Genomic DNA, 25,687 nt, shown 5'->3' on the forward strand with positions numbered 1-25,687 from the left:
AGGGCCTAGCATTATAATAACAACTCTGTCATTAACATACCCAAGCCGGTGACTGAATTTCTATAATATTTGAGGGCTGACTTGGAGGTCACTTTAATAACGTGAGTTCTGAAGTGAGTTTCCTCTGCAACTAACAATATTAATTTTAAGTCCCAGGTACTAGTATATCTTGGCTCATTTTATGCCACACTTTACTACAGCATGATAGAAAGTCATTAAGCCGAAGTATTTTTGTGTCCCCTCTACTGAGTAGTGGCGACATATAGGGATCACTTCTCTGTTGTCTGTCTGTCCGTCCGTCAGTCAGTCCGTCACAAAACTTGTCCGGACTACTCCTCATAAACTACAGGTGCAATTTCATCAAAACTTTACAGGAATGATCAGTACCAAGTATAGTTGTGCATATTGTCAGCATTTTACAGTTCAATCATTTTTGTCAGAGTTATGGCCCTTTAATAATTTTTATTTTTAAAGTTTGTCCGTACTACGTCTCTTATACCACAAATGCAATTTCAATGAAACTTTACAGGATTGATCTGTAGCTCAAGTCCTTGGGCATATTGCACAGGTTTTCCGGTTGAATGATTGTTGGCCGAGTTATGGCCCTTTGATAAAAAGGTGTTTTTTTCTGTGTGTTGCCAGATACACAAAAGCTTGTCCGCACTACTCCTCATAAACTACTGGTGCAATTTTATCCAAACTTTACAGGAATGATCAGTACCAAGTATAGATGTGCATATTGTCAGCATTTTCTGGTTCAATGATTTTTATGCTCCCCGAAAAATTTCGAGGGAGCATATAGTCGTCGGGTTGTCCGTCCGTCCGTCAGTCTGTCCGTACGTCCCAATTCGTGTCCGGCCCATAACTTAGTTATTTGAAGTCAGATTTTAAAACTATTTCACAGAAATGATCACCATATTGAGACGACATGTCCCGCGCAACATTTGGGTCGCTACCTTGAAGGTCAAGGTCACAGCATGACCTTGCATCAAAATTGTGTCCGGTCCATAACTTCTTTATTTGAAGTCGGATTTTAAAACTATTTCACAGAAATGATCACCATATTGAGACGACGTGTCGCGCGCAACATTTGGGTCGCTACCTTGAAGGTCAAGGTCACAGCATGACCTTGCATCAAAATCGTGTCCGGTCCATAACTTCTTTATTTGAAGTCAGATTTTAAAAATATTTCACAGAAATGATCACCATATTGAGACAACGTGTCGCGCGTATCATTTGGGTCGCTACCTTGAAGGTCAAGGTCACAGCATGACCTTGCAGCAAAATCGTGTCCGGCCCATAACTTCTTTATTTGAAGTCGGATTTTAAAACTATTTCACAGAAATGATCACCATATTGAGACGATGTGTCGCATGCAACATTTGGGTCGCTACCCTGAAGGTCAAAGTCACAGCATGACCTTGCAGCAAAATTGTGTCCGGCCCATAACTTCTTTATTTGAAGTCGGATTTTAAAACTATTTCACAGAAATGATCACCATATGTAGACTTCGTGTCGCACGCAACATTTGGGTCGCTACTTTGAAGGTCAAGGTCACAGCATGACCTTGCAGCAAAATCATGTCCAGCCCATAACTTTGTTATTTGAAGTCAGATTTTAAAACTATTTCACAGAAATGATCACCATATTAAGACAACGTGTCGCGCCCAACATTTGGGTCGCTACTTTGAAGGTCAAGGTTACAGCATGACCTTGCTGCAAAATCTTGTCCAACCCATAACATCGTTATTTGAAGTCAGATTTTAAATTTTTTTTACAGAAATGATCACAATATTGAGATGATGTGTCGCGCGCAACATTTGGGTCGCTATCTTGAAGGTCAAGGTCACAGCATGACCTTGCAGCAAAATCGCGTTCGGCCAGTAACTTCGTTCCTTGAAGTCGGATTTAACAACTATTTCACACAGGGATGATCACCATATTGAATCGACGTGTCACATGCAATATTTGGGGCGCTACCTTGAAGGTCAAGGTCACAGCATGACCTTGCAGCAAAATCGTGTCTAGCCCATAACTTCCTTATTTGAAGTCTGATTTTACAACTATTTCACAGAAATGACAAGAAAAGCATTGATGCAAAGCATCAAAGGGCGTCCAAACAGCAGGTGCAGATGAACTAGTAGATATATGATGACAAGATATTCTTATAAACTTTTCAATGGTTCATTGGGTTTTACCAGAATTGTATATCACTTTTGAATGAACGGACGAAAGACATTGTTCATTATTTATAACTTTGATCGGCATGCTAGAAATTAGAATATTACTTGTTATTTCTTTATGATCGTGGTTATTAATAGCAACGGATATACATGTATACAATCATTTATAATCCATATGTGTAACGCATGATCAACACCATACTTGTGTAATTGTCCCTTATTATGTTATCGCTATTAGCGAGGACCCCCTCTTAAGGTATCTGTTCACACTAAGTAACAATATGACACTTGTTATATTACCATGTTGATCATGTTGAGCATAATTGTTTATTATTCAATAAATGTAATTTCTATTTTAATAAAAAAATACAGATTTTATGAATATTGTTTTCTTTTCTTTTTTTGTGTGTGTTTTATGCGCTATTTTAATACTGAGTTTTTACGTTTACTTCTATTTTAAGAATTCAATTGTCATAATGATCGACGATTATAAGTCAAAACTTAACTGGAAAAAGTCAGTAATTCATGGTTAAACTTTCAATATATAATATTGTTTATTCTTAAACCATATACATGTAGATTTGTATTTTTCTTTATCATTTTTTAAATTATCAATCAATTGAATAATTCATAAAATCTGATTTGTAACTTTGAATAATTCCTCGGAATCTTTACTAAACACGAATAACAAATTAAATAAAATGTTTTAAAGTTGATAGTGTCATATTAATGCCATAAAAATGTACATTTTTTCTCAATTATTGTACATATTTATTGTTTTTATCTCATATAGATAAAATATAACATGCGATTTGTGTTGTTGTTTTTTGTTTTTTTTTCGAATTGTATGTTTATGTATAATAATAATCAATCAATTCGAGAGTTGATCTGTGTTTATTAATTATTGTAACCAAACTAAGTGACAAACATTCATTTTGAAAAAAAGCTTATTTATCTGTAAAATATTTGTTCTGTTCTGTAACGATATCAAACATCTACTCCAAAACCGGGAGAGACCGGACAATAAACGTGTGGTACTATTCGCCAGTCATTAGTAAATCCCGGAGGAGACCGGGAATTACCAATAGGAGTACATCCCTCTATAAATAGATTTTCGGAATATTTAGGTCATCAACTCATCATTCTATTAACAGCTTTCGGAATAACATACCATAATAACCCAGCTGTGTACTACAAAATGATAAGCAAAAATACCCCGAAGAGCGCGATTTATTGACGGAAAAGGTTATTTAATTTGAAAATGTTTGCATTGCGAAAATTCTCCAGTTCGCCATTCATTGTACATATCGCGACTTATTAATAATCAAGCACCCTCATACCGATCGGAATGATCGGCTTTTATTATTGGCAACTATAAAAGGCTCGAGAAGTTGCTGTCGCCCTTTCACAAAATCTCATTTCATTCCAATAGGCGCCGCGCTTCGGCGCGGACGCCAATCACCATATTGAGACAATGTGTCGTGCACAACATTTGGGTTGTTTTTACACTTTGAACTTTGTCTGTGACATAACTCTGACACTACAAGAGGTATACCTTCCTGTGTCCAAAACCTATTCGGGGAGCATCACCCGGTTCAACCGGCTCTTGTTTTCAGAGTTATGGCCCTTTAATAATTTTTATGTTTAAAGTTTGTCCTGACTACTTCTCTTATACCACTAATGCAATTTCAATGAAACTTTACAGGATTGATCTATAGCTCAAGTCCTTGCGCATATTGCACGGGCTTTCCAGTTGAATGATTTTTGGCCGAGTTATGGCCCTTTGATAAAAAGGTGTTTTTTTCTGTGTGTTGCCAGATACACAAAAGCTTGTCCGGACTACTCCTCATAAACTACTGGTGCAATTTTATCCAAACTTTACAGGAATGATCAGTACCAAATCTAGTTGTGCACTGTCTATCTGTCTGTCCGTCTGTCACAAAAATGTGACACATGTGATCACTGATCTCTCTTGTTTCAGTTATAGAGATTGAGTCACTGGTGCACTCATATGTTATATAATGTTATAATTTCTAGTTATTCTCTAAAAATAATATAGAGGGCATTACAATTTCCAAAAGCAGTTTTAAACTTAGGAAATTAGCAAACCATTTGGGCATTTATAAGGGGAGGGATATTTATTATTAGAGTATAAATATTTAGAGTATATATATATTTGTTATTGCAGGCAACTGTTTTGTGTGATATTATGGTATTATATGTATTAAAAGCTAGACAAACATATCGTCAAAAGAAATATCTTCAAGTTGTTGGTGATGACGCATACAAGGTAATGTACTGTGACATTGTTTACATTTTAAATGTTTAGGTCATCCTAATGAATTTTGTATTTCATTTAATTCAATTTGACCTGCTGAGGACTTGTTGCTGCACTTGATTTTTAGTATGACTTTTCGAAGAATTATGAGAGCTATATACTCACCCATGCATTGGTGTCACTCTTTGGTGAAGTTTTGTGTGAATTTGATAAAAGTTTGAAGTTTATTTGATTGGTCAAACCATTTCCCTGCAGCTATCAAGTACTTGACTGTGTCTTTTAAGGATTTAGACCGAGTTGGAACATAGGGTTTTTGACATTAACAAGTTTTATTGAAATGTAGATAGCACATTTTGCTTTTATTTTGTTGTACTCAACAACAGGTACATATTTTTTAACAACATATTCTATTATGGCGTGACTGTTGTTAGTAAGGACTAGACTGTAAAAGATATGATAGCATGCAATCGTAAAAAAACAGATTTAAAAAAAAACAAAATGTCATATCTTGACATAAATAAAGAAATGTATGTTTAAAACTTTAGATCAATCTAAAGCTTCTAATGTTAATAGCTAGCCTCACCTGTTATTGAAATTTATAACTGGTTTTTGGGGAAAAAAATGACCAGGCATGTTTAAAGGGAAAAATGTGACAGCGCTAATATTTAGGCCAAAATGTGAGATTTAAAATTAGTATGTACTCTTTAGCATGGTGAAAAACAGTACTTACTGTCAGAGAATACCAGTGTTGAAATACAGCCCTGTTAGGTAAAACTTTGATATTATAGAATTTGTAGGGTATTTTCATTTGGAAAATAATATCAGATTAAAAGGCAAATACAATGTATATACCTGATATTTTATTAGTTCTTTACCTTTGATATTATAGCAATTGTGGAGTATTTTCGTCTTGAAAATGATATCAGACTTCAAAAGGCACAAATATATCCCTGATATTTTATTAGGTCTTTTTATAAACAAAGAAATAAACCAGCAAGTGGGTAATGATACTGTATCAAAATGTACTTTAAAATAGAATGTTTGTTCAAATTTCTCATAAGTTTACTGTCAATGGACTTTATTTGTGACAAAACAATTACCTTGGGAGTGGAATTCTTTTTTTATGGATTTTTTTTGTGCTTATATAGGTCTATTTACAATTTGTAAACAAGTTAATAAAATCTCTAAAAGAAATAAGAGATGTTTATTGAGCATATTTTTTTTTATCATAGTCACAGGGGCCTAAAAAAACCTTGTCCTCCCAATAACTTGAGATTCCTTTGACCCACAGTTGTCATATTTGGCATGGAGGTTAGTCATGATTGGTAAATGACCCCTATTGATTTTGAGGTCACTGGGTCAAAGGTCAAGGTCACAGGGGCCTTGACTAAAAACACTTGATTTTAAAATTTTCACATTTGAAGCATGGAGAATACATATCTTAGCAATGCACTGGCTTAGTAACCTAAGATTTGGCTGGGTGGTTGTCCTTGAGTTCTAAATGGCCTCTGTTGATTCTTACAAAGTGGTATGCGGGGGTATTCACGCCATGACAGTGGCAGTTCTAGTTAAAATTTATAACTGGTTTTAGGGGGGGGGAAAAGGCATGTTAAAACAGAAAAATGTGACAACGCTTATATTTAGGCCAAAATGTGAGATTTAAAATAATTTTATGTACTCTTTAGCACGGTGAAAAACAGTACTTACTGTAAGAGAATACCAGTGTTGAAATCCAGCCCCGTTAGGTAAAACTTTGATATCTAGCAGTTGTAGGGTATTTTCATTTGAAAAATAATATTAGATTTCAAAAGGCAAATACAATGTATATACCTGATATTTTATAAGGTCTTTACCTTTGATATCATAGCAATTGTGGAGTATTTTCGTCTTGAAAATGATATCAGACTTCAAAAGGCACAAATATATCCCTGATATTTTGTTAGGTCTTTTTATAAACAATTTATTAGGTCTTTTTATAAACAAAGAAATAAAGCAGCAAGTGGATACTGTAACAAAATGTACTTTAAAATAGAATGTTTGTTCAAATTTCTCATAAGTATACTGTCGATGGACTTTATTTGTGACAAAACAATTACCTTGGGAGTGGAATTCTTTTCTTTTTTGGATTTTTTTGTGTGCTTAAATATTTACAATTTGTAAACAAGTTCATAAAATCTCTAAAAGAAATAAGAGATCTTTATTGAGCATAATTTTTTTGTCATGGTATAAATCATATTATGAAATTGTTTTCATTTGAGAGACACTATTCAAAATGTCAAAATGTTTGTATTAAATGGTAATCAACTGTTGTACAAAACACCTGGTATAAAAAAAAACTCAACTTATTTTCGGATAAATCTAAAAAGAAAATTTGACCTTGTTGTTACTGTATAATGCTTTCTCAGTCAAAGACCAATTTTACCAAATACTCAAATGAGAAAAAAGAATTAAATGTTTTAAACAAAAAATAAAAAATATACAAAGAAGCATTTTGACTTCCATTTACTATATCTATACCAATTTCCAGTTAGCAAAAAAGAAGCAAATCATATTTCACTTATATGCCCAATGAGTCATAGTTTGGAAACTGCAACGAAATACCAGAAATAAAGTGCTTTTTCAATAATAAAACAATGTTAATGTGTCTTTAATTAATGGGATTTTTAATTCTTATTTTCTTCTTCTATATGATTGGATACCAAATAAGCACCAGTTTTCTAAATAAAATTTCAAGTATTGTTTTTCAAATGAACATATTCTGTATAATTCATCTTGATCATTAATCACAGAAACCCCACCTTAGTTATATGGCTGCTAGAATAACTTACCTATAGCCTAGGTCACAAATAAAAAAATGCCGCCGGGCGGCGTCTGTTTCTCCAAAAAATCGCAATATCGGCCGGCGTCCGTCCGGCGGCAGTGACTATCGGACGGCAGCAGCTGAAAATTTTGCTCATCGGGCGGGCACCTTCGAGTTTTAAGTAATACTTAAAAGCTAACGGCGGCCGGACGATAATTTTTGGGGTCACTGAGTATAAATATCATCGAGCGGACATCGTTCGGTCGCCGGGCGGCGACCGGGCGATGATTTTTTTGATCGGGCGATTTTTTGTTCTACTAAAACATCGTCCGATTTAAAAGGCGTCCGGGCGGACATCGGCCGGGCCCCTGAATAGAGCTAAGTAGTCAAACGATTATCGCCCGGTACCCGGACGATTCATGTACAGGCACCGGGCGGTCATCGTTTTGTCATCCGGCGACCGGGCTGCTTGAATTTGTTGTAATTTCAGCTTGAAAAAGTTGTAATTGCCTCAAAAATATATTTGTGAATTTCTTTTGAATACTAGTAAACATGAATTTTTTCTTCAATGTCCATGCGAATGTCTGATTGATTTTCGCCTTCTACGGCCTCGATACTGGCCGTTGGTGACTCGTTGTCAACAACACGGACCAACTCCTTGGCCTTCCCCTTGGCTTTGGCAGCTGACTTCTTTGCTGGCATAATTACAGCTGGCTGATTTATCTAGGATGTCATTAAATGTAAAGTCATTGTCGCCCGGCGCCCGCGCGGCAACCGTCCGATTCACTTTTAAATCGCACTGGCGCCGTACGGACATCGGGCGGTGACCGCCCGATCCGTTCAATTCTTTCTGTAAAATCCAATCGGCAAAAATCGCCCGACGACCGTTTCATTCATGACCACGCAAGGTATCAGATTTAAAATCGCCCGGCGTTCACGGACATCAAAAAATCTGCCGATTTTATAAAAATCGTTTAATCGGACGGCGCCCGTTTTATTTGTGACCTAGGCATATGACAGAGTTCTATAAGACTGAGGCCACTCTTTGCCCTAATAATTGTGCTTAAAATCTTAAATGAACTTGTCCATTTTTTAATCTGGACAAAACCATTTTAATTATTTGTCATATTTAATGTTGCCTTTTCGCAAAAATAAATTCATGAATAGAATTGTTTTCAAAATAGCAAGCTTCTTTCCATTTTAGGGATTAACATAGTTGAACAGTGCTATTTATGTAAGCAGAAAATAGCACATACATGTATTACCCGAATAATTCATCCATGCTTTTATTATTGCACCATATCGACACTTTTGTCCTTGATTTTGCAATATCATGCTAGAGAAAGATAACTTGTATTTGATATATTGATTTAAAGCATATTGAATTGACCAATCGCTAGAGTTTATTCCTAGTCTGGTCTCTGTTGCACTTTTGAAACCATTCCCATATGTAACAAATAGACTAGTGTACCTTTTGAACACTTTCAAACTCATTTATTTGCACAGAGATCGTTACCTTTAGAAATCAGTTTAGCATTCATATCATTGAAACTCTGTATATAATTTAACTTAAAATCTGATTATCAAAACCAAGGCTTTAATTACTGTTGTGTCAAAAAAATTATTTTTGCTGCTTTTTACTGCTTTGAGATGGAACATGTTACCGAAATATTAGTTACTGCTAGTAAATTTTATGTAAACATTAATAGGAAACACACATACTAGTTTTCTGAACATCATAGTTCTGCTCAAGCCTTGAAGTTAAAACATAAATGAAAAGTTATCTAGAAAATAATTACGCATGATTTATTGTTTCCTATAAGTATAAGAATTTTGAAAAGTTTGCAGATATGTTCTGCAGATGAAATTTGCAAGAATTTTAATCAAGTATTTCTTAGGAGTGCTGAATGTACTTGATTCATAGATTTTACTTTTTTAATTTCAGGGAATGGACAATGAAGATGATGAAAGTTAGCAAACATTTTGTGTAAAAAAAAATATTTAAAATCACTTTGATATGTTTGTAAGGGGTTTAGTTTCATTATTATAACACAATGTTAATATGCACTAGTATGAAAAAGTTTTTGTTGATGTTTGATGACCCGCCTTTAGATTAGCAAGTAAATTTTTGAGAAATCAAATTTATCTAACAATTATGTATGAAAATTTAAAAAAATGAAAAATATTACTCTTTATCCATGCAATGTATTTGCAGCTTGGTTAATGTGCAAAAATATGGTGAATTTACTAACTTTATCTGCACATTTATGAAAATAGAAAATGCTATCTTTTCCTATGATTTCAAAGTTTAGTGAATGGTTTATGTTGATTAAAGTGCCTTATATCCCTTAACTTTTATTCACTAAAAAAGGAAATTTACTATTAATTTTAAAACAATGTTGAAATTTTCACAAGTAAGAATTAAATGTTACAGCAACAAGTCAGATAGCAACTGTCCAATCATTTCTTTAATTTTTAAATTTTGACTTTAGTAAAGAACTAACTTCTTATTTATTATATTAGGTATGATTTTGTTGTTTTGTTTTTTTTCTTGGTAGAGCTATTCTTTTTTCAGAGCTGAGCTTCATTTTTTCTAGGCAGAGCTATTTTTTCTTGTCGAAGCTTCATATGATTTTCCAGACAGAGCATATTTAAGAATGTTTCCAGATGTTAAAGTGTCTTTTAACATGTTACAATGTCATTCAATTATGTTCAGTGATTTCTTGCATATCCGACAGGATTATCGACCGTTTACACCAGTGCTAGAAAAAGCTGTCTTACAACCCCAATGAAAGACAAGTTGCGTGCTTTAAATGACATTGCTGCGCACCTTTTATAAATAAAGAGCTTTCTAAGGATGTCGTCATTTTACTGTAATAAATGTGAAGTTGTAAGTTCATACGCTATTGTAAAATGTAAGTGGGTAATGAGAATATCAGTTTTCGTAATTTCCATTCTGAAGATAATTGATATGTAATAATGCAATAAAAGAATCATGTACCAGCTGTTGTCACAGACAGGAATATCTAGCTCTAGGGTAATTATTTAGCAGAAACTTTGCAGAGCCTAACTTTGCAGAGCATCGTTACCGCAGTAAACAGTTACCTTCCAGTCTGTAAGGGCAGCCAATGTAAGATTCTAATAGTATAAATATCTCTAATCTAGATCTGACTCTTGTTCATAATCCAGTTGTGTTTTTTGCTGGCATTTAAATTTACTGAAAATGTCAAGTACATGTATACCAAAATTGAACGGAACATATTGTTTGTTAGATGAAGTTAAGACATTAATGAGAATATCAGTTTTCTTAATTTCTGTTCTGAAAATAATTGATATATAATAAGCAAGAAAAAGAATCAAACACTGGCTGTCAGTACAGATGGGAATATCTAGCTCTCGAGTAACTGTTAAGCAAAGCAGATGCTTACAGAAAACCTGATCACAGTGTAGAAAAAAAAAATCACTTTATTTTGCTAATTCTTACAATATTTATTTATTAACATAATTATATAAATAGGTGTGAACAGATGGGTAAGGATCTTAAAGTGCATTTCAGTGGGCAAAAAGGAAAGATTAAATCATTCAAGCACCTTGTCCGGTAAATACCGGAATACAGTATTTAGTGTGGTGCTGGAAGTTCAATGTTAAATATTTAAAAGAGAGAGAGGTTTTGGTGAGAGAGGCTTAGAGATTTTATGTCATCCCATATCTGTTGTAAATTTTACTCATATTTGTTTGTTGTGTTGTTATTTTGATAAATATTGTTGCTTTTTATGTGCCATAGAGATATATATATATATATACATGTATATTATTGACACAATGATTGTTGTTCAAAATTTCACATGACCGGTTTATATTAAAAAAGGGGAACAATTTCATTACATTTATATTATAATCTTCATATTTTGGTAGATCGATATACTTGTACCTGTTTAGTGAAGGCAGTTGGAGATAGGATGCTGTAATCGTGTAGATGAAATATGATGCAAGAATTCTTTCCCTGTTATTTGCTTTTGAATACTAAGGAATTATATATTTAAAAAAAGTATGAAGCATTCCCAGAATTTTCAAAAGCCTAATCTTGCTGTTCTAAAATGCAAAAATGTCAAAAGACATAGATACAAAAAAGTTGAGCTTTGCTGTATCTTTGTATTTTTGCCATTTTTCAAGGGGGGAAAATATGACCTGGCCTAAGTTAGCCACCATGCACCATATACATATAATTTTATGCTTAAAACATCATAAGTGTTGTCATGTTAGTGTCCTGACATTGATATACCATAAAATAGAGTTTTTATAAATTGTTATTTATTTTTAAACTTGGTTGTTATTTATTACTCACCAGAACCAAAGATGAGCTTTGAGTATGAAAGGGGGATACTTTAGTCTGCTATCCTGTCCTGGTTCAACAATGGTTTTCTCTGAAATTAATGTTGACATTTTCTTCAAATTTGCTGTGAAGCATCCATGTGACCCTCTTATTGCAATTTTAGCAATTGACCCTTGTTATAGGTCACCAAAGCTAAAGATAGAGAAACTTTAACACAATTTTTTTCGATTAAACTTTAAAGATATCAAGTTTTAGATCATAGTTTTAGTTGGTATGTGACATCATAAGATTGTTCTCTGCCAAATTTATGCATTTTTTGTTGGCCACATTTAGGGACTGCTAGTAGAAAAACATAACAAATTTTACTTGTGAACCATTAGATATACTATTGTTACAATCAAACTTAGACTGTAAAATCCATTTAAAAAAAAACATCATAATCAAAGAGATATAAAATTTTGGGCACAAAATTAATACATTGATTTTGATGAGCAATGCAAGACTGTCATGACTCTCTTGTAATGTTATAAATGCATTCCATGATACTTTATATTAACAAATGTATTGTATTTTATATAAAAAAAATAAGAAAAATGTCTACAATTCATGTCAAATGTTATTGAATGTTAAAACTTGTTATGAAAAGCATTTTTTTCAAGCACATATTTTTTAAATATTTTGTGAAAATTCAAATACCATTGAAACAATTTGATGAAATTTTATTTTTGTCAAAAGTTCAAATTTCTTCAAAGAAATATTTTTTTAGCAAATTGTAAGTTGTGTGTTTTTATTAGGTTAAATGTAAGGATTGTATTTGCATACCATTTCATTATTTATGTTACTGAAATGTTTCTTGTTTTTGTCCTGATTTTTAGCATTTTACACAAATGTCTATTGAACAGGTGATTTACTGTAAATTGGTAAATATTAGTGAGTAAATTTTTTTAGCTCACCTGTCACTTTGTGACAGGGTGAGCTTTTGTGATCGCTTTTCGTCCGGCGTCCGTCCGTCGTCCGTAAACTTTTACTTTAAATGACATCTTCTCATAAACCACTGAGCCAATTTCATCCAAACTTCACAGGAATGTTCCTTTGGTGGTCACCTTTGAAAATTGTTCAAAGAATTTAATTCCATGCAGAACTCTGGTTGCCATGGCAACCAAAAGAAAAAACTTTAAATATCATCTTCTATAAAACCAAAAGAGCTAGAGCTTAGATATTTGGCATGAAACATCTTCTAGTAAGTGTCTACCAAGTTTGTTCAAATAAAAGCCCTGGGGTCAAAATTGGCCCCGCCCCAGGGGGTCATTGATTTTCCCTATATGCATATAGTAAAAACTTAAAAAATCTTCTTTTAAAGAACCCAAAGAGCTAGAGCTAAGATATTTAGCATGAAACATCTTCTAATGGGTGTCTACCAAGTTTGTTCAAATAAAAGCCCTGGGGTCAAAATTGGCCCTGCCCCAGGGGGTCATTGATTTTTCCTATATGCATATAGTAAAAACTTAAAAATCTTCTTTTAAAGAACCCAAAGAGCTAGAGCTAAGATATTTGGCATGAAACATGTTGTAATGGATGTCTACCAAGTTTGTTCAAATAAGTGCCCTTGGGTCAAAATTGGCTCCGCCCCAGGGGGTCATTGATTTTCCTTATATGTGTATAGCAAAAACTTAAAAAATCTTCTTTGAAAAAATCCAAATAGCTAGAGTTAAGATATTAAGCATGAAACATCTTTTAGTGAGTGTCTACAAAGTTTGTTCAAATAAAAGACCTGGGGTCAAAATTGGCCCAGCCCCGGGGGTCATTGATTTTCTTTATATGTGTATAGCAAAAACTTAAAATCTTCTTTGAAAAAACCAAAATAGCTAGAGTTTAGATATTTAGCATGAAACATCTTCTAGTAAGTGTCTACAAAGATTGTTCAAATAAAAGCCCTGGGGTCAAAACTGGCCCGGCCCCAGGGGTGTCATTGTTTTTAACTATATGTGTATAGTAAAAACTTTTAAAAAAATCTTCTTTTAAAAAGCCCAATGAGCAAGAGCTTAGATGTTTAGCATGAAACATCTTATTATTCTACCAAGTTTGTGCAAATAAAAGCCCTTGGGTTAAATTGGCCCTGCAACGTTGGGGGGGGGGGGGGGGGTTGGGGGGCCTATATACAGGTGAGCGACCTCAGGGCCATCATGGCCCTCTTGTTTAAAAATACTAGTATATGTGTAAAGAAAAAACTTAAAAAATCTTTTTTTTAAAAAACCCATCAAGCTAGACCTTATCAGATGTTTAGCATGAAACATCTTCTAATGGGTGTCTACCAAGTTTATTCAAATAAAAGCCCTGGGGTTTAAACTTGCCCCGCTCCGGGGGGCCTATATACAGGTGAGCGACTTCAGGGCCATCATGGCCCTCTTGTCTTCTTTTTTCACATAGTTTTGGTACATTGTTAAATACTCTAAACAGCCATCTATATCACAAATGTTTCTTATTTTGCATTTTCAGTAACAAAATATATTATTTATATGCCTGTAAATGTATTCATAGATGGGTGTGTGATGATTTGTACCTCTTGTTTGTCCACCTGTCTGTCTGCAGATTACATTAATCTTAGCCATGATATTTGACTCATTATACCTTTGGTAAAGAGCTTTTTATACCTTTGGTAAAGAGCTTTTTTACTTTTGGTAAAGAGCTTTTTTACTTTTGGTAAAGAGCTTTTTTACTTTTGGTATAGAGTTTTGATACCTTTGGTAAAGATCTTTTATAACTTTGCTAAAGAACTTTTATAACTTTGGTAAAGAGCTTTTATACTTTTGGTAAAGAGCTTTTATATCTTTTGGTAAAGAGCACTTATACCTTTTGTATAGAGCTTTTATACCTTTGGTAAAGAGCTTTTTTACTTTTGGTAAAGAGCTTTTATAAATTTGGTAATCAGTTTTCAGACGTTTCCAAAATAACAAGTTTTCAAAATTCTTGAATTTTAACAGTCTTAAAGTGGATTTGCCCACTATGGATGGTTGTTTGCCATAAATGATTATAATGCCATATATGATTACAATGCCATAAATGATAACAAAATAGGAAATATGAATGGTTTGGTAACTGTGATATGCATGATCCAATAGTAGTGATAGTCCACTTTGATGAAGTCCCATCGGTTGTTCTGGAACCAAACATTATCATTCTTCATGTGTTGTTCATACTAAACAACTGAAGAGCTTTATCAACATTTTTTCCTAAGAAATATTTTTATAAGAATATCCAAATTATACACTTATTGTTTTAAGATTTAACATTTTATCAATATTGAAAAAATAACTTTATAAAGATATAAGCCGCATCATGACAAAACCAACATAATGGATTTGCAACCTGCATGGATCCAGACCAGCCTGCACATCCGCACAGTCTGATCAGGATCCATGCTGTTTGCTATCAGTTTCTCTATGTGTTATAGGGTTTTGTAAGCGAACAGTATGGATCCTGATCAGACTGCGTGGACGCGCAGGCTGGTCTGGATCCATTCTGGTCGCAAACGCACTATGTTGGTTTTGTCATGACACGGCTCAATTATACTCGTTATAGACCAATCCACTTTAAGGCACATCTTGTTCAATGTTAAGACTTTTGAACTCAAACATTAGTGATACTTTACTAGTGTATTATTGTATACTTGTAAAGAATACACGTATATATGTAAAATAATGTATTTCAGAATGAAAAACAATAGTCTGTGATAACTTTATGTTTTGTAATGTATTTATTATAAGACACCAGAACAATGTAACACCCCAAATGGTGTTAACTGATTGGTTAGTTTTACAAAATGTGCTTTAGAAAATCCAAACTTTGATATGTCATAATATTGAAATACTGTTCATAAATAAATGCAATATTTGTGAAATATATGAAATTGAAATATAAACAGTGTTCGTGGTGTGTTTGTATGTGTAACAGTAGTAAGTTAACAGAAGATAGATGCATTCTACTTTAACCTATAACCTGCAGGATCTGGTGATTAAATAGCCTCTGCCAACAATATATAATATATTAAAGTTATGGTTGACTGCTGGTTGAAACATACACAGGAGTTATTTCATTCTTTTTCTTTTGTGAATTTATTGTTACTTGCATATGCAGCTCTAGCATTGATCAAGATTTTGCACTGAAAGTCCAGATCCAATTACCTCAATCTTTTGAAATAGCACAGTTTTTCGCTTCTTGTTAAATTTCTCTTTTTAAGCAAACAGTAAAAATATAAAATACTGAAATCATGGCGTTATTGTCAACATATCTACATAAAAAATAGGACCATAGAAAAAATAAGAGTTAGGAAAATGTTTGGTTAATGAAAACAAGAATTGTCTTTATTCTTTAATTAAAGAGAACTGGTTTATAATTGAAGGTTTGTTAATACAACGAATGATTTACTCTGAAAGTATTTTGTATTAGACATAACAACAAACCGCGAAAGAATTATATTTGGAACTTTTTGGCAAGTGTGAGATAAAAGATGTGATATTTATTAAGGGGGATATTAAAATGTATCCGAACAAAATATTATTATTTATCGTATAATTGTTCATTCTATATCACTTACTCAAGCAGCATTTCATAAGAATATCCAAATGATACATTTATATTGTTTTAATCAATATTTGAAATAATTATGGAAAATGTGCTCGTTGTAGACCTATCCACTTAAAGTCATGAACAAAACAGCAATGAAATAAGTAAATAAAATCCATCACTAATTGTTTTCTTATTAGTCAGGCCATACAAAAACACGAAAAAGGAAACCTAAACGGTGATCAGGTTGCTTCAAACTTGAACCAAATATGTCACAAATGATATAGCTTTTATATGTGTACTAGTATGTCACTGGGACAAATTTATTAAGTTACAAACTTCAATAAAATGAATCTGTAACACAATACAAAACATGCTGTTAAAAGACGTTTGTAAAATTTATTTTATTTTTGAACTTTTAGGACAAAGTCATTCAATGACAAACTGACATAATTTCCGTCCTTGCTTTTTATTTGTTGGTTTATGTGTCGTTTTTTTGGTCCAAGGGTGGTATTATTGTCAAGCCGACTCCAGCATTACAAATGTGCGATGTGCGGTAAGGGCCACTGCGACACTTTACGTACTCGAAACAACGAAAACACGAAATAACGATGGTGAAAAGTTAAAAAAATAACGAAATTACGGGCATTCGATAGTGAAAGTCGAAATGGTGAAAACTCGATATAATTTCATGTTTTCACCATTGTACTTTCGACCTTTCTGGTTTCATTGTTTCGTTATTCCGGATTTTCACCAATTAATGTACAAATCTTATGATAACTTCATGTTCCAACCAAAGCCATTAACATTATTATCTCTTTGTAATTGTAAAGGATAGTCTTAAATAGCTAATGTTTATATGTTTGATGTAACCGACTATAAATGAGCCGTGTCATGACAAAACCAACGTAATGCGTTTGCGACCAGCATGGATCCAGACCAGCCTACGCATCCGCGCAGTCTGATCAGGATCCATGTTGTTCGCTAGCAGTTTCTTTACTTGTTATAGGGTCTGTAAATCCTGATCAGACTGCGTGGATGCGCAGGCTGGTCTTGATCCATGCTGGTCGCAAACCCATTATGTTGGTTTTGTCATGACACGGCTCAAATAAAGAATATCTTGTCTTATATTATCCTTGGTATATCCATTGTTATGATCTCTGTGTGCATGCCAGACAAGAAATAACGATGGTGAAAAATTGAAAGTACGTTGATGAACACACGAATTATATAGAGTTAACCACCGTGGTTTTGTTATATCGACTTTTCACTATCGTGCTTCCTGCTTTCCATCATCGTACCCCCGGCATTTTATCATCCTCGGCATTTCACCATCCTCGGCATTTCACCATCCTCGGCTCTTCACCATCGTGGTTTCGTTCGTTATTTCAACTTTTCACCGTTTGTGTTTTCGTTGTTTTGAGTTGTGTATCATGTGTGTACACCGGCTACGTAGACATAGGGAAAAAAACCTAACCTGTTAATAATTTGAGTATAGGTAAAATATTCGTTACGTAATAAAAACTGTATAACGTGTAAAAATGAACGAACTTCTCGGTCATGTTATAGTATTACATGATTAATATGTACTTAAAATGTCCTCATGGTATTATACAGGTTTTATGTAATACAAGTGTTTTAGCACACCTGAGAATAAAGTGCTCAGAGGTTAGTTATTGTGATGTTAGTGTGTCCTTTTTTCGTCGACAGACGTCGTTTGTCCATTATTTCACTAATACAACAAGATGTACTTTAGCCAGACTTTCCCAGGATTGATCCTAGAATGGCATTTTACAAAAGTTTTAAACTTTGCTCTTGTTAAGTCGGTCACAAGAGCTATCATAGATTTTAAAAATGAAATCTTTGAAAAACTTATTCTCAGAAACTACAATGTGTAGAGCTTAGACATTTGGCTTGTAGCATCATATTTTTTGTCTTCTTTAATAATTATTTAGATAATGTGCATGGGGTCAAAATTAGCCCAACCGCTTGGGTCACTTAGTTTATATAGACATTGAAAACACGTTTATATCTTTTTCTGTGAAGCTAAAGTTGCCGTTGCCGTCCGGAAAATTTAACGTTGGCCATTAATTTTCCTTTTTTATTGTCCTCATACTTCCTTTGGACTAGACCTTTGACTAGACTTTCGTGTAGACCAGACTGAATTTGACCTTAAATAATAAATGACCTTTTCAATAATGTCAGTTCTCTCAGAAACTGATGTTTTTCATATAATTATGTTCAATATAAAATTGTGTCATCAAAAAGGTAGATAATTCTTGAATTTCTTTCAGCAAATTTATGCTTTTTTTCTTGCTTTTTTGTCCCTGGAACCTGGAATACATTTTTGTTAAGAATAGTTTTTGTTTTTGTTGTTGTTTTTTTTTTGTTTTTTTTTTTTAAATTTTTATTGTCTTTTTTTTTTATGAAATATATGTATTCATACATGTATCACTTCACACTTGTCCTACGTTATGTTGAAAGGGCAATTAAACCTTTGCCATTGTTGCTAATAAATAGTTTTTCCTAATGTACATTTCTCAAAAACTTTTAAACGTAATATGCAACTTTAATATATTACTTGTTTATACATATATAATATATAAAAAAAATAGAATGTATTTCAAAAGTGTAGGTGACCATGTGATCATCTATACCCTGCTATGCCCTTTTTTTCTGATCCTAAATAACAAGCTCATAGTCAATCTTTTTTTTATAATTATTATTTTTACTATTCAAAATGTATCATAGACATTCAATTATAATTCTTCCCCAAAGTATCAAAAACAATGAATAAATAAAAAGAGGTAGATAATGTAATTTTGGTCAATTATTTCCCTTCCTGAAAAACCAATAAACGTATGGCTAATATTTCATTGGGCTTTTTTAATCATAACATAACATAACATAACATAACATAACATAACATAACATAATATAACATAATCTTCATTTGGCATAAAATAGCATGAGCATACATATAGCCAATATACTTTCAATTACATATGAAAAGGGATAAACGTGTTACAAACATTGTACAATATTTAAAAATTTACAGAAGAATGGTACAAAACAAAAATTAATAAAGAACAGAATAGAACAATAAATTTACCTCTTAAAAGTTATATATTTTCAGTTTATTTCATTCTAACTATTTTTTAATTCTCTTTTTTGAAATGCAAAGTATAAATATTTTGATAAATTGATAATTTCTCTCAGATTTCTATTTGTCATCAGTAATTCGAATTTTTTAATAGTAGGCCACCTACAAATATATGGTTTTAGATATTGTTTCCTTAAGTTACAATAATTTGGGCATATAAGGAGGAAATGAAACTCATTTTCAGTTACATTCATGGTAAATTTTTGGCATTTTCTTTCTTCCCTAGGCGTTCCTTGATGTCTACCTGTTTCAATGGCAAGATTATGTGCTGACAGTCTAAATTTTGTTAAAGCTATTCTGAATTTATTCGTATTTATAACACTTAGATATAAGTCTTGATTAAATTCATGTTTGAAAGTACAACAGGAAGATAATCGATTTGAATTATTTATTTTTCTATACCAGTCTTGTTTATATATGTCCAAAATTCTGTTTTTTTATAGAAATGAAATTATTTTGATTAGCATACTGAGTTAACCATAAATTAGACATCCCTATCTCCTGAAGAATAGATTTGATATGATAGGCCCAATTTTTCCCTCTATATGAATTTTCGTTGTCAGCGTCAATTTTAAGTATGTTGTACATTTGTTTAAGTTAACAATTTTCTTCGAGATTTATAATCTTTAACCAATATTTAACAAGTATAATTTTTCTTTGAATTCTCATTGAATGTCGGCCAAGCTCTCCGTATAGACCCTCTAAATTTGTTGACTTCCTAACATTAAGTACTTTTCGTAAAAATTTACAATGAACTAATACAATATCCTTTGCTTCGTCATATCCAAATACTTCTGCCCCGTAATTAAGAATAGAACTTACAAGACTGTCGAAAAGCTTGCATTTATCCACGACTTTTAATTCTAACTGATTGAATACAATAAATAAATTATGGAGAACGTAAAGGGAATGTTGCGCAAGAGTTTTTTGGGTGCGATTCCAATGACCGTTCTTGAATGGAGTCAGTCCTTAATATTTGAATTGTGTTACAATTTCTAATGATTCGTTATTTAGTTTGAAATCGTAAGAAGAATGTCTTTATTTTTGTCTTCTTTTGTATTAATTTTCATACCCCAATTGAAACAATAAAGTTGTAAATCATTGAGCATTGACTGTAAGGCTACCGGTGTGTGCGCAAAAAATACTGCGTCGTCTGCAAACAAAATAACAAAAAGTTTTATCTCATCGATGGTAAACAATCCTTCAATGTTATTATTTATATTATTAACTAAATCATTTACGAAATAGAGAAAAAGTAAGCTAGAGCTGGGATCCCCTTGTTTTGCGCCTATGTTAGATTCGAAAAAGTTGGATACAGAGTTTTTGTATTTAATTGCCGCTTTCACAAACATGTACATACTTTGAATCGCCTTAACAAATCTAGAGCTGACATTTTCTTGGAAAAGTTTAATGAATATATAATCGGCAGTGATTGGAAGACGGGTCGCTACATGTATTTAGTTCAGGGGAGTGGGACAAGTTCTGAAATATTTTGCACCTTATTGGAGAAAGCCCATATTACTATATTACAGCTATGATTGTGTATGGGTGGAGTCAATTAAATTTGCTGTCAGTTTTATATAAAGGAGCAATGAATGTAAATAATAATTTAAAAATAATATCTGTATGACCTCTATCCTGACAATGCTGAGCAACTGCTTGTGTGAAAATATTCCTTAATATTATAATATGTGTGTTCGACCAATGTTCATTTTTAGGACCCATGCCCCTGCATTATGACTAAGTGCCTAACTGACAGATGAATGAGGAAAACATGTAAAGGTTTTCGACTGAAGTTTGAAATTTAATATGACTTTTAAATGTAATAAATCAACCGGGTTTTTTTATTTTTCGTTACTAAATTTATTTTCACATTAGGGTTAGTGTGTCAATGTTAATTATATTTCATCATTAATAAGTCAGTGGGTTTGCAGGGCATGAAATTTCCCACGTACAAGAAATACAATACTTCTCCGTCATGATTAGTTATAGTTACACAAAATCTTTAGTTAGGCGAACTCGTGAGACGGTGCAAAAACAGTTTCAGTTTCAGTTTTTATTAAACCAAGGCATATAATATGCAACTGGTTATAACAAACAAACAAACAGAAAAATAACGGTAAACAATCAACTGATATCACAATAAAAGAAAACAATTATGACTAGATAAATAAACAAAAAAGGAGATCATATTGTTCAATTCAGTACTACATGTATTTTACATTGTAACAAATGGGAGTATTAATAATCTAAAATTTAACATGATGTTTTTTACAAAATAAAGATCATAATTAACTATTCATTAATCTGTCAAATTTAAAAATATTGGGATGAATATAAAAAACTGGGAATAAGAGATTTACGTCTTACGTCATTAAAATACGAACACCCAAATAAGTAGTGAAATTCATCACCAATAGCTTGACACGGACATAAAGAACGGAACCTATTATAATGATCAATAGCCAATTGTCGGCCTTTTTCAATTGGTAAAAGGTGATTCATTATTCTAAATTTACATAAATATTTGCCTAAGTCAAATGGAAGTACATCTAGATATTTTTCAAAACAATGAGTATTTTTTATGTACGATGCACTTAGCACTTAGAAAATGTATCAATAGTACTATGCCAATCTTGTAAAAATTGATCTTCACAATATTTTTAAGGTCATTAATATTTTCTACTTATGTAGATGAAAATATTCTGACATACCAAGATTACTAAGAGCTTTTTTTTTTCACAAATCTTTTCCATTTAGAATGACAATATTCCTAGAGGACAAAGACAACATTGTTTTATATAGAAGTGTACATATTCCTTAGCATTAATATTTTTACTCCAGAAAAGCATTAATAATTTTACTCCAGAAACACTACAAAACTCTTGCTTTCCATTGCAAGACTAATAGAAATTTGCAAAATTCACCATAAAGCATAAACAATTAGGCGTGGAAGCTTATAAATGCAAATAAACTTACAACAATACAACTAAATTTTCTCTAAAATTGAACTTGTTTGAATCACCAAACTTCACCTCCACAAATAAGGATATGTTCAACTATATCGTTAAATAAATGCAGTTGCACAGAAATTAGTAAACATTATTTACGGGACTTTTTAGATCACAGAAAACATTGCTCTTTTAGCATCATCAACAAGAATTTGTTTTGATTTCAAAAATTTAATAGTACTCCAATGTAAGTATAGTTATCTACTAAATCAAGCTTTTACCATTATACATAAAATCAAAATCCTCCTAAGTTTTTGACTCACTAAAACCCACTATCTATTAGTCTTAGCTTCATTAACAACAAGATTCCATACATTACAGTAAACACTGAATAGCATTTAAGGCATTTTGCAAATTAGTTTTGCTTTCCTCTAAAACAAAGTTTCTAATTACGTGTATTCTATTTTTATGTCCCAAAGGGCAGCATATTAAAATCGTACCGTCTGTCCGTCCTGCTTTCTTTCTGTGGGTTCCCACATACACAGATTTATGTCCGGACTGTAACTTTGTCATGCATTGAAAGTTCTACCACAGCATAATGATATGTCGCGTCTAAGACCCATGTCCTTTCTTCAAAAGTCGAAGTCACACGTACCGTTTGAAGGGTTACTTTCTCACAATAAGAGTTTAAAGGTACACAAAATCGAGTCCGGACTGTAACTTTGTCATGCATGTAAGGATTTATTATCTAGCATATATGTCTACCACGGATTCGTCTACCACATCAAGATGACGTGTCACGTCCAAGACCCATTTCCTACCTCCAAGGGAATCATAATAGGACAGGGAACCAGATAATAGGTGTGGTAATATGAAATTAGTCAAAGCCTATGAACGGGGAAGTCGGTTAAAATAATCATTCGTTTTTTCCATATTAAAATTGTCATCACTCCTTCCGTTTATTCTGATTCCCCGTCCTAATATGGTTCCCATTGAAGCACATAGGAGACAAGTCTACGCATCCGTTATTAATACGAATTCCATGGCTTTTATCCTTATCTTGTAAGTCGAAAAGTTGCGACTGATCTATTACCCATAATAGTGCAGTACTGGAGAAAGTTTTAAGGTAGCACTCCACAGTAAATTTTAAGTTCCTGCCGTCATTGTCATACAAGCAATATGTTTAATATTTCTGATATCACAACTTGGAAAAAGAAAACACATTTTGTTGAGAACAAATATGACATAAGATTGCAAATCTACAATGAAATTATTCCAACTACAATAGTCAGGCAGTCAAAAAAGTTGCAATTCATTTTATTGAAGCCCAAAATCTACGGAGGACCGAGACCAAACACAACACGTTTCGTCCCTCTGGCAAAAATTACCTGCGAATATACAGGCTAAAGAAATACCTCTGCTTTGGCAACTTCTTAATACATGCAAACTATCACAAAGAAACAGGACTGGTGCTCAACCGTGCAGACTTTTTGCTACTGCTTAAAGTTTGTACCCCCTGTAAAATTATTTGTTTTACCGCGCATCCTGTTTAAAAGCAATGTTTACGAAAATTGATGTGGTTTCTAACCATGTTTTCGAATTTGCCAATGATTAATTAGATTTAACTAAAAAAATCATGCTGAAAATGCACTTTTGCCTATTACTTCATGAGCATTTTGTGAAAAATGGCTGTTGTCATTGAAAAGTCTCTTACTGTAATATAAAAATTGTTATAAAACCTGCTTCAATACTAATCAAACTTGGCACACATGTTGACTGGACCATTGATTTTGTAACAATATGCTCAGGCTTAAATTTCCTGTTACCATGGCAACGAGGGACATCTCAAAATTGCCAAAAAAATCACGCTTTTGCGTTGTTTTTTTCCATCAAAATTGATTAAAGTGGTGCAACTTCTCAATGGATTGAGAAAGAGTCAAATGCATTTCCGCGTTGGTTACACGTTATCTTATGATCGATCTGGGGTCATTTTTTGCCTCTCACAAGTCCAAAATTATCGTGGCGATGAGGGGGACTGCCGCCCCTTTCAAACCACCCAAACAGAAGGGGACACATCCCCCTTCTGAGTTATGGCAAGCCCTTGGTGTATCTTTTGATTGGGGGAGCGAAAAAGTGGTCACTGTTTTAAACAACATTTCTCAAACAAAAACAAGTGTTGATGGCCCAAATAATGCATTTTTTCACCATTTGAGACAACAAAAAAGGGGGATGAAAAAGGCGTTAAAAGGCGTCTATATCGCTTAATGGGTTAAAGAAAACCAGTCATTTAAATAATAGTCACAATATCCAAGAAATCCTAGTCATTCGAAACTGTGGCTTACATTACTATGTTGTGCTACCTTTCAAAACCATCACTATCTAGCACCGTAAAGCTCACTTTGCGAGCAGGTCTGCTCTTTGAGCTTGCTATAAAAATGACACATTGTTTGGCGGAAGAACTGAATATTGATTGTTTAATTTCATGTTAGCATGATTATAATTATGAACAATTCTTGACACACCTTATAGATCTACAGAGTAAGATTGTCCACGATGCGTCAAACACTTTCACTACTTACAAGCTGGGGACGTGTTTCGGGACATAATCAATAGTGATAGCATATACTTGCTGAATTGTGAAACATTTTTTTTTTGTATATCAAAACATAATTCTTCGTGGATGGGCATTTTACAAAATTTAATTAACAGCGTTACACATGGCCTTGCCTTTCTCCATTAGTCTACGTCATTTTTAAGTTTTGCAGACTATATACTCTATATATTCTTTTGTTTGTTTGTTCTTTTGTTAGCTCGACTATTTGATAAGAATAAGTAGAGCCATTGACATATGGCTTTGAAACTTTGCACACTTGTTCACCATCATGACCCAACCTGTAGACAGGAGGAGATAACTCTATCAAGCATTTTGACAGAATTATGCCCCTTTTTCGACTTAAAATTTATGTTAAAGTTTTTGTAATACCCCAAATATTTTCAAAGTTCATTGACATATGGCTTTGAAACTTTGCACACTTGTTCACCATCATTACCCCAACCTGTAAACAGGAGGGGGTAACTGTATCAAGCATCTTTTTTACTATCAAGCACTGAGAATAGTCGAGCGTTGCTGTCCTACCGACAGCTCTTTTTTGTTCTTTTTTTATTTGTTTGTTTGTTTGTTTGTTAACTTTGTTTAGATCGGTAACATATGAAACAACGCTGCATCACATCAGTGACATGTTTAACATCTTTGCACTGGTGAGCTAGAAGCGGACAAGAATGACGAATTTTTAAAAACATTTATATGTAAGAGAAAACGTTTAAAATGTAATTAAAGGCCTTAATGAGTGTCTTATGTTTTAACATATAAGACAAAACATTTATAACGTTACCGGTATTTTTAAACTTGCGTTTAT

At 33.1% G+C, this 25,687-nt stretch overlaps 1 protein-coding gene across 5 annotated transcripts in view; it reads left to right on the forward strand.

Annotated features, from left to right (window-relative positions):
• The window catches only part of LOC132759421 (P2X purinoceptor 4-like), a 54,982-nt gene extending 39,469 nt beyond the window's left edge, over positions 1 to 15,513 (forward strand). For 2 of the 5 annotated variants that reach the window (XM_060751183.1, XM_060751184.1), the window contains exons 10-12: positions 4,372 to 4,473; positions 5,170 to 5,229; positions 9,207 to 15,513. In XM_060751183.1, the coding sequence (XP_060607166.1) occupies positions 4,372 to 4,473; positions 5,170 to 5,229 (162 nt within the window). In that variant the 3' untranslated portion in view covers positions 9,207 to 15,513. Of the gene's footprint in view, positions 1 to 4,371; positions 4,474 to 5,169; positions 5,230 to 6,146; positions 6,207 to 8,465; positions 8,496 to 9,206 lie in introns of all 5 variants that reach the window. The other 3 variants (XM_060751186.1, XM_060751187.1, XM_060751185.1) reach the window with 3 other exon arrangements.
• Positions 15,514 to 25,687: the final 10,174 nt, after the last annotated feature.

Source organism: Ruditapes philippinarum, unplaced genomic scaffold (genome assembly GCF_026571515.1).
Source record: "Ruditapes philippinarum isolate M1 unplaced genomic scaffold, ASM2657151v2 ctg2377_1_1_1_1, whole genome shotgun sequence".
Lineage (NCBI taxonomy): Eukaryota > Metazoa > Mollusca > Bivalvia > Venerida > Veneridae > Ruditapes > Ruditapes philippinarum.